The sequence below is a fragment of the Alligator sinensis genome, unplaced genomic scaffold (assembly GCF_000455745.1).
Source record: "Alligator sinensis unplaced genomic scaffold, ASM45574v1 scaffold407_1, whole genome shotgun sequence".
NCBI classification, from domain to species: Eukaryota; Metazoa; Chordata; order Crocodylia; family Alligatoridae; genus Alligator; species Alligator sinensis.
In genome coordinates, this window is record NW_005842464.1 from 286,461 (window position 1) to 295,507 (window position 9,047).

The following is a 9,047-nucleotide window of genomic DNA, read 5'->3' on the forward strand; positions in this document are numbered from 1 at the left end:
CCCCCCCTCCCTGGGTGCGGCCCCCTAGCCAATTTGTCACCCATCTGGCTGTGTAGGCATCAATGCCACAGTCGCCTAGTTTATTGATGAGAATAGTGTGAGTCAGTGTCAAAGGCCTTCCTGAAGTCCAGAAAGACTACATCCACCGCAACACCTGCGTCCAGTGATTTTGTGACGTGGTCGTAGAAGGCCACCAGGTTGGTCTGACAGGACCTGCCCTTAATGAACCCATGCTGGCTGCCCCAGAGCATCATCCCCGGTGCTAGTCCCTCCCAGATGTGCTCCTGGATAATTTTTTCAAAGAGCTTCCCCAGGATCAAAGTAAGACTGTCAGGCCTGTAGTTGCCCGGGTCCTCCCTCCTCCCTTTTTTGGAGATGGGGACCACACTGGCCCTCTTCCAGTCGTCCGGCACCTCACCAGAGCACCACGAGTGCTCGTAAAGCCGTGCCAGGGGCCCCACAGTGACCCCTACCAATTCCCTCAGCACCCTGGGGCGGAGAGCGTCTGGACCTGCTGGTTTGAACACGTCCAGCCCCTCCAGAAGTTCTCTAACGCGGTCCTCCCCGACCCTGGGCCTGGCGGAGTCTCTCCTGAGTCCGTCCTGAATGTCGGTGGGGGAGTCCTGGTCCCTGCACAGAAAAATGGAGGCAAAGAAACTGTTAAAAAGGTCTGCCTTTTCCTCTGGTGCAACCACCAGATTGCCAAGTGTATCCTGCAGGGGCCCCACGGTGCCCGGTGCCACCTTTTTGCTCCCTATGTATTTAAAAAAGGACTTTTTGTTGTCCTTGATCCTTGCCCTACTTCCGTCTCTGCCTTAGCTTTCCTAACAGTCCCCCTACAGACCCGAGCGCGATGGAGGTACACTCCTCTTCGGTGAGAGCCCCTCCCTTCCACTGGGTGCACGCCTCTTTTTTGGCGTTCCTGAATGCCTTTGGTGAGCCGGGGGGGGGCTTTTGAGCACTCTTGGCTCTTGCCCCCTCTGATTCTTGTTGGGATTGTCACCTCTTGGGCTCAGAGGATCATCTCCTTAAGGAACGACCACTCGTCTTGGACACCCAGTTCCCCTACCCTCCAGGATCCCGGTGCCTCTTCAACTCGTTGAAGTTGGCCCTCTTGAAGTCGAGTGCTGCTGCCTTGCTGCAGGCCCTTGCCACCCTGCCCTGGATGGTGAATCCCAGTAGGCGACAATCACTGTTGCCCAGGTGGTTGAGGACCTGGAGTCCCCTCACCAGGTCATCGCCTGTGGCCAGAACCAGGTCCAGGGGGGCATTCCCCTGGTGGGACCGTGCACCTCCTGGGATAGGTGGTGGTCCTGTATCTGACTGCTCCTCCCAGCAGATGTCCGGGTAATTTAGATCACCCGTGATGACTACATCCCTTGCCTTAAGTGCCTCCGCAAGCTGACCCAAGGACTCACAGTCCAGCTCCTCTCCTTAATGGTGGGGGTCTACTACAGACCACCTAACCAAGTCCCTTTCCTCATGACTCCCCTGTATTGTGACCTGAGCACTTCAGCCTGTCCCTCCTCTGACCCCATCCTGAGGCAAAGTGGCTCAGCTCATTCTCACAGATTTCTAGTGGACTCTGTGGGGAGATGGACATGAAATTTTCCATTTGAGCTCAAATTCCTGATTTCAGAAGCCAGGCGAGGTTGTGCATCTCTTCCACTGTTTGCATCTTTGCTTTGAGATCCAGGGAACCGCCTGCTACCAGGTGTTCACAGGAGAGGCCAGCTGCCCTGCATGGGGTGGGTATGTGGGTGATAATATGTCTCTCTCTTGCAGCTTTGGGGTTTGAGCAGAGACCTGTTCTTAGGACCATGTGCAAGAACACTACAAGGTGAAGTGATGAGGATGAGTACAGATGAACCAAAAGCACCTTGCCACCAGTGGTGTTTCTGGGGAACTCACTCTGCTGTCTGAGCCCTTCCTGGCAACGGGCCCTGGTCACCAGTTCCCCAGAAAGGCCCCTCTCTTGGAAAGCGGTAACAACAAGTGTCTCGAAGCAAGGCTGTTCCACTCACAGAGCATTAGTAAACTTGCTTGCTGTGGCATGCATGTATCCCCTGCCACACACAGCCTGCTTGTGCAGGGCAGGGCCGTCTATCCCCCAGGCTCCATCCACATCCTTCTCTCCCTCCTTTAAGCAAACGCACAGGATCATACAGCTCTTCCTGGCTGTTCACCTTGACCACAAGCAATGCAGAAAGCGGTGAGACATGTCCCCGTGGATGTGGCTGTGCCAGCAGGTACTTGCGGCAAGTAAGAGCTTTCTTTGTGTCCAACACGTCGTTTTACAATTGCCACCTTCTCTGCTTCCGATGCACCGGCCCCAGGCTGACGGCTGGGCCTGGCAGCACAGAGGGAAAGCTTTTGCGTGAAGGGGCCTGTTGCCAGAGTGCAGCAGGCTGCTAAGGAGGAAGCCACGTAGGCATCTATGTGACCCTGGGCCTGGCTGCTATTTGAACAGCAAGGGAGGCCTGGAGAGGTTTTCACTCTGCAGCAGTAAATCTCACCTCCAGGGAGTTAGGGGACTGCTCCCTGCTTGGAGTCCGAGCCCACAGCATGCTTTTTCAGTAGTGGTGTCCTGTGCTGCTGTTCTGGTTTCTGAGGCTGGCACTGGAGCATTAGGAAAGATGGGCAGTGAATGAGAAGCGGGTGTAAGCCAGTAGCTCTCAGACTCTTTGGCTCGTGTATCACTCCGATTCCATGTTACAGACAATAAAGAGTAACGCTTCGTGAGCCTGTCTTTAAATTATTTTGTTTCTTTTTCATCCTTTCTTGTTTCTTTTTCCATTTCCATCTTGTTTCCTCCAGAAGTTGATTGCATGTCCCAGGAACGTGCATACGCCAGTTTAAGAAAGCACATGTGTAGCCTAAGTTAGTGTTTCTTGGACAGCAAGTTTGATAGATGGAAGCAACTTGTTCTGGGTTTAAGGGCCATACTTACCTGAATCAGAGGGCAATGAAGATGCAGCGGGGTACGTCTGAACAGAGTGAAGTTGGTTGTAGAGGGATCTGTAGCCGGCACCTGGAGCGCAGTTCCTGCAGCTACTTCCCGGGGTCCGAGACTCCTAGACATCGTACCTGGGGGCTCAAACAAGCAAACCAAAGCACGAATGTGACAACCCGTGAGTAGCATGGTGATGTCTTTTCCCTTATTAGCAGTGAAGCAAGAAAGAAGGAAGTCAACGCAGGGAAACACAAGACTGGAGGGTGGGGGAAGAGTAAGAGAAAGATTAAATGAACTTTTCAAAATGCAGGGAGGGGCCATGACTAAGGATGGACATAAGTCACGAAACCTGGAAGGGAGGCAACAGGTGAGGCCTGTATGAAGAAAGGACGATCGTTTCTGGGGGGAAGGTAGGCTGACCAGTAGGACAAATGGCCCGAAAGCACCGAGGGAGTAGACCCTTGGGACATTCAAACCTGCCCTGCAGTGATGCTGGCAGATATACAAGGGGGAGACCTTGTCCATCCTGCGTGGAGAACAGAAGAAAGGCTCCGTCCTTGGCTGCTGGTGCTTCTGACAGGCTCTTTCAAGTGAAGGGTTCCCTTCCTTGTGGCCTGCTGGCATCTTCATCAGGTGCCAATTCTTCCTGCTTTCCCCCTGGAAAAGCAGGTAGGCTGGAGCTTCAGGTGCAGACTTTGCTTAGTGTGTTTTGGGTGGAAGAAGCACAGAACCTGGATCACTGCTGTGAGCAGGTGACAGAAAGAGGGGCAGGCAGCACCAGTGCCAATATCCTATCCACGCAGGGCTGTTTAGCTGGCACTTACCTGGGCAGAGCCGAAGGTGCTGGGAGGATCCGTCTTCACTCAGCTTGGCAGCGAGGAATGACGGCTCAGTCGGGTTTTCCAACTCGAAGCATTAACGTTCTACCTGAACGCCAGAGTTGGTGACTAGGTTGCTGCAGCATGACCGTAAACGGACGCAGCTGTCACAAATGGGTTTCTCCCACAATTAATCCCTTAAATACAGCAGGCATCAGAGGACATAAGAACATGTTGCTCAGGAGCAGCACACACAGTATTTAGGCGCTAACAACCGTGCTCTGGCATGCCAGACGTGCTGGTGGGGCCCTGGAAGTAACACAAATGAGAACCAGAAGATGGGGGGGAAACTGCAATCAGCACATGGTTGTGAGTGCTGGGGAGGGTTTCTCCCAGCCCTCATCTTCCCTCCACTAGGGAAGGGGCCTGTCCTGCCCCCATGCATCAGCGGACTGGGCCGGGTTCTGTTGATTCTGGCCCTGCAGCATTGCTGCCATTTGTGAACCGGCTTCTCCCTGCAGTCCTGGACACTAAGGTCTTGATGGCTGGCTAAGGCCCATGCATCCTTGTGAGGCAGCAGTTAGGGCCAAATGCTGCACTGCTACTGCAGAACAAGCTTGCAACACCCTGGAATAAATCCAGGACAGTCGCAACAGGCTCTGCTCCAAGACATCTCCTTTCCCAGCAGATAGTCTGCCTGTGTCAGTACCACACGCACAACTGATCCTCCCAGGCCAGGCACCAGGTTGAGTGTTTGCTCAGCCTCGGCCCAGCCCCCTCTACCCGCCGTCATCTTGCATCACCTCTCGGGAACCACGAAGTCAGCGCTCCAGGACACTGGGAAAGGAACGCATGAGCAACGCTCCTCCCCACCCAGTGCTCAGTAGGGAGGTGCTGCAGGCTCTCCGGCCTGCCGTGCTCAGCTCCTGAGCATGAATGCACCTGCACGTGCATCCTGCTGACCGAAGCAGTCGGCCCATCGCGCTGCACCGGCTTCTGCTGAGATTCTGCCCGCAGCCCTCTCCAGGAAAAGCATGGAGAACTGCACAGTGCAGTGTCTGTGTTTTCCCTCTGCAACCTCTCCCCTCCTCCCCTGGGAACAGCCAGGACACAGGCTCACAGGAGCTGAAAGCCCCAGCTACCGCAACGAGAGATTCAACATTTATTTCATCTTAAAAGTCCAGCCATAAAACTATGTACAGTGATCCATGCACGCGTCCATTACACAGAGACATTTAAAACCTGATTAAAACACAGTCTGCACAGCAGCGGGACGGCAGGCGGGCAGGGTACGGGCAGCGCTAGCGGGGCACGTAGTCATATTTATACTTTGGATGCTTGTTGTAGCCCATTCTCTCCCCAGCAATAAGGCTCTGGATCACCCACTCTTGCGAGATGACGGGCAGACGCAAGGCTTCTGCGCACTTCAGGACAGCAGCCGGACAGGACAAGTCTGTTACCACCATGTCGAAGACCCCCAAGGCGATATCTGTGGGGAAAGGCTACTGTGAGGAAGAAGCGTCTCTCCACCCCCATTCCCCGGCTCCTGGAGGTGCCGCTGCCACCCTGCTTCAGGACATCTCCCCATATCCTCTCAGCCCCAGCCAGGAAACCGCCCCCGTGTCGAGGGCACAGCACTCAGGACTCTGGTTAAGCTCAAGACCCAAAGGCACAAGACAAGGCTGCCGCCTGCATGCAAAGGATCTTGGTTTAGTGCCACAGGGCTGTGCAAGACGAAAGCACAGACGCTCACACCAGTCTCTGTGCCCCGCAATGGAAGGACCAGCAGCTGTATGGCGGACAGCTTGCCAGCTCCTGTGCTCCCTTTCCCGCAGAGCCCAGAGCAAGGGGAAGCTTGCTGCAGCACAAGGTGCTTCTCAGGCTCCCCCATCGCAGACCGCCAGGCTGCTGTGCAGCATCCGAGCTAGTGCCGCAGGGACCTTCGCTGCAGAAGGGGTAAGACGAGAACCCCCACCCCCCACGGTGTCTAAGCTGGGCCCTGTACCCCCCACCCCACCCTACCCTGGAAGCTCGACAGCAGCCTAGGCACTGAGCACGTGCGCCAGGCCTGTGCTTGTGGCGGCACGGCAGTCCCAGCTGGGCGCGTGGCCCCCGTGCTCCCCATGCGGCTGCAGGTACCTTTGTTCTGAGCACTCGAGTGATGCTGCTTCACTGACGCCGCGCCCCCCATCATGAGGATCTCTGACCACAGCTCCAGGAAGTTCTGGCGCTGGTCGGACACCAGCAGCACCTTCAGGTTTTGGAAGGGGCTCTCGCGAGGATGCCTGCCCAGGGAGGGCAGAGGTGAGGAGCTCAGACGGTCCCGCTGCCTCGGAGCCAACAACTCTCGGGCCAGCAGTGCTCCCTGCGCTGGTACTGGCACGGTGTCACCCGCCCCCTCACTGGTGGGAAAGCCCAGGGACAGGCCTGTGGGGGACGAGGCCACAGCCCGGCACTTGGGTCCACACCTCGGGACCTGGCTCCCCCAGGCTCCTGGCTGCGGCGTTTTCCGCCCGCTCCCTCAAACCCATCCACACCCAGATTACTGACCAGATGCTAGACTGGTGCGAGTGCCAGTTCCTGCAGGGCCTGTCCCAGCCTTCCTGCAAAGGGCTGTGGACTGCTTTGCCAAGCCCACTCCCACATCTGCTGCCTGCCCTTACGTCCCGTTGGAGCTGGTTTTAAAGCAGTGCACCTCGTTTTGTGGGGCAGCACCCGCCCATGCACAGGGGAGCACCGAGCCAAAAAGAGCTGCTTAAGCTCAGGTTGCTCCAAAACTGGACAAACACAGCAAGTGGCTCCCCTTGCTCCTGCTGTTGGTTCCCAAGGGGGTGAAGTCCTGGGAACCTCTGAAAACCCCTTTCCTGAGTACTAGGTCACTGCCCTGAAGGCAGAAGTACAGGGAACACGAAGGGGAGAGCCCTGGGGTCTAGACCCTACCCGAGAGAGACGGAGAAGGCAGCTCCCTCTCCCCAGCTCAGCATGTACTTAACCTACTGGTCCCCTGAAGCCCGTGCCCTGATGGAGCCCAAGGTATACATGTAACTAGGGGGCATCACATCTGCTGCAGACGCAGACTCCCCAGCGGCGCCTGACGAATTCTGCCATCAGACAAGCCCAGGTGCTCCCGCCACCCTGCTCAGCTCTAGCGTCTTCCTGTGCCCTGTGACGAGAGCAGCCTGGAGGAGGAGGCATGCTCCCTGTGCTGCGTGAGCAGGGGCAGGAGCGCGGCTCCCACGTGCCAGGGAGGGTGGAGATTTGCTCCCCTCACTCCCTAGATCCCGCTCTATCCCCGCAGGCCACCTGCGCTGTCACTTTGTCGCCCTTGTGCCCACCCAGCCACCCTTGCTCTGGCTTCAGTCGCGTGCTGGCAGCCCCAGCCGCCTGGTGCTCACCACTCCAGCAGCCGCTGCTCCTCCAGGCTGTAGCCAGCCGGGAGCAGGTAGTTCTGGTAGTTCTGCAGTTGGTTGGCGTGGCAGCTGTCGTGGACCCAGACGTGGGACACGCAGGGGATTCCGCTGGCAAGGCACAGTAAGTACTTGCGGGTTCGGCAGTGCTGGTCCGCAATCAGGAGGCACCGGTAGGCTGCGCTGCACTGTGGGAAGGCACCGGGATAAGGCTCAGGCCTGCACTGCTGAGTGCCATGGGCCAGTTGGGCCAAGAGAGAGAATCACCCCTTTCTCAAGCTGGGTGAGAGGCCCTTGCCCTGCCCAGGGTCAGCCAGGCAGAACACCTGGGGGGCAGCACGGGGGCACGAGAGCCAGGCTGGCTAAGTCTCTGGAGGTGCATCTAGTCCGACCCGTGGCTCAGGGCAGGAGCACCCCTGTCTACACCATGGCAGCCAGGCACCCCTCTAACCTGATCTCAAAAAGCAACAGTGCCAGTGATCCCCCACAGCCCTGGTCAGACTGCGAGGACCCTTCTAGCTCACGCTCCCTCATTACACTTTCAGCCCACTGTGCCTTGCACTGCCCCCCGTGACACAGCAATGGGCCGCCATCCTCCTTGTAAGGGACCTTTTTGTACTTCAGGACCATTACCAAGCCCTCCTGCAGTGACCCCAGCTGACTTCCTGCCCCTGGGGCAGGGGGCTGGACTCGATGATTTTCCGAGGTCCCTTCCAGCCCTGATGTCTACAAAATCTAAGTGGATCCTGTGCCCAGTTACCCTCCCTGTTAGAGATCTGCACCTACATCCTGGCTTAAGTCCACCTAGCACCAGCTTCCAGCCTCTGGATCACGCTCTGCCTTCGCCTGCTAAGCTGATGTGCCCCCACTCTTTGGAGATCTCTCCCTGCAGTTCCTGGCACAGCAACTGGCCCCTTCGACCCGGCTCACGGGTCAACTGCATGGATCACTTTTATGACTCTTTCATAGCGAGACATGTTTTCCAAAGCAACCAGCTGCCTTGTACTCTTCTGAACCCCTTGCCCTCAGCACGTGTCCTGGGTCGTGGCAATGCCTGCAAGCACCACTGATCGAGAAGATCCAATAATGCAGGAAGGGTGAAGAGGAAGAGAAATGCACGTGGACCCCTTCAGGACAGCACTGCTCACCCTGAGCCACTGGCACTGGCACACAAATGGCAGAAGACCCCAGTCCTGTGCAGGCCCAGCTGCCCCACGGTGCTGCTCCAGCCGCCTCAGCCCACGCCCTCCCCTGCAAGATGGTCTGAGCTGCTACAAGGCCTCACTGCCAGGGAGACCAGAGTCTTACCTGGGTTTCATCAAAGTCCTCCAGGATGTAGCCAGCTCCTGCACGCAGCTGCATTGCTGTGTACTGCTTGTTGTACGGCGTCATTTCCAGGAACTCTAGAAGAGAGGAAGACCTTAAGCCTTGGCTCTGAGCTGTGCCACAGCCCAGGCCTCGTCTCCCTCAGCCATGGAAACCAGGAGGGCGGCAGGACCACATTGCTGTTCTCATGCCAAGCAGCAGGCGTGGCAGCAGGGCAGAGCCAAGCGCACCACTAGCTAAGCTGGACTCACACCACGGGGATCTGCATGCCTGCTCCATGGGCTGGAAGTCGCATCAGACTTTCATAGTAGGTTGGGTCAGACGGGACCTGAGCAGATCATCAAGTCCGACCCCCTGCCATGGCAGGAAAGAGCACTGGGGTCAAATGACCCCGGCCAGATGTTCATCCAGCCTCCTTTTAAAGACCCCCAGGGTAGGAGCCAGCACCAATTCTCTTGGAAGTTGGTTCCAGATCCTAGCCACCTTGACAGTGAAGTAGCGCCTCCTGATGTCTAGTCTGAATCTACCCTCTGCCAGCTTCTG

General features: G+C 57.1%; 2 protein-coding genes across 3 annotated transcripts in view; one reads left to right on the forward strand and one right to left on the reverse strand.

Moving 5' to 3' along the window:
• Positions 1-2,741, forward strand: part of TUBGCP4 (tubulin gamma complex associated protein 4) — a 19,522-nt gene extending 16,781 nt beyond the window's left edge. Inside the window, exon 17 of the mRNA XM_025212480.1 lies at positions 1,786-2,741. Within this exon, the coding sequence (XP_025068265.1) occupies positions 1,786-1,798 (13 nt within the window). The 3' untranslated portion in view covers positions 1,799-2,741. The remainder of the gene's footprint in view (positions 1-1,785) is intronic.
• Positions 2,742-4,910: 2,169 nt separating this feature from the next.
• TP53BP1 (tumor protein p53 binding protein 1) overlaps positions 4,911-9,047 on the reverse strand; it is a 45,207-nt gene continuing 41,070 nt past the window's right edge. For both annotated transcript variants that reach the window (XM_025212464.1, XM_025212463.1), the window contains 4 exons: positions 8,487-8,581; positions 7,167-7,366; positions 5,911-6,056; positions 4,911-5,260 (listed from right to left, as the gene is read on the reverse strand). In XM_025212464.1, coding sequence (XP_025068249.1) covers positions 5,073-5,260; positions 5,911-6,056; positions 7,167-7,366; positions 8,487-8,581 — 629 coding nt within the window. In that variant the 3' untranslated portion in view covers positions 4,911-5,072. The remainder of the gene's footprint in view (positions 5,261-5,910; positions 6,057-7,166; positions 7,367-8,486; positions 8,582-9,047) is intronic.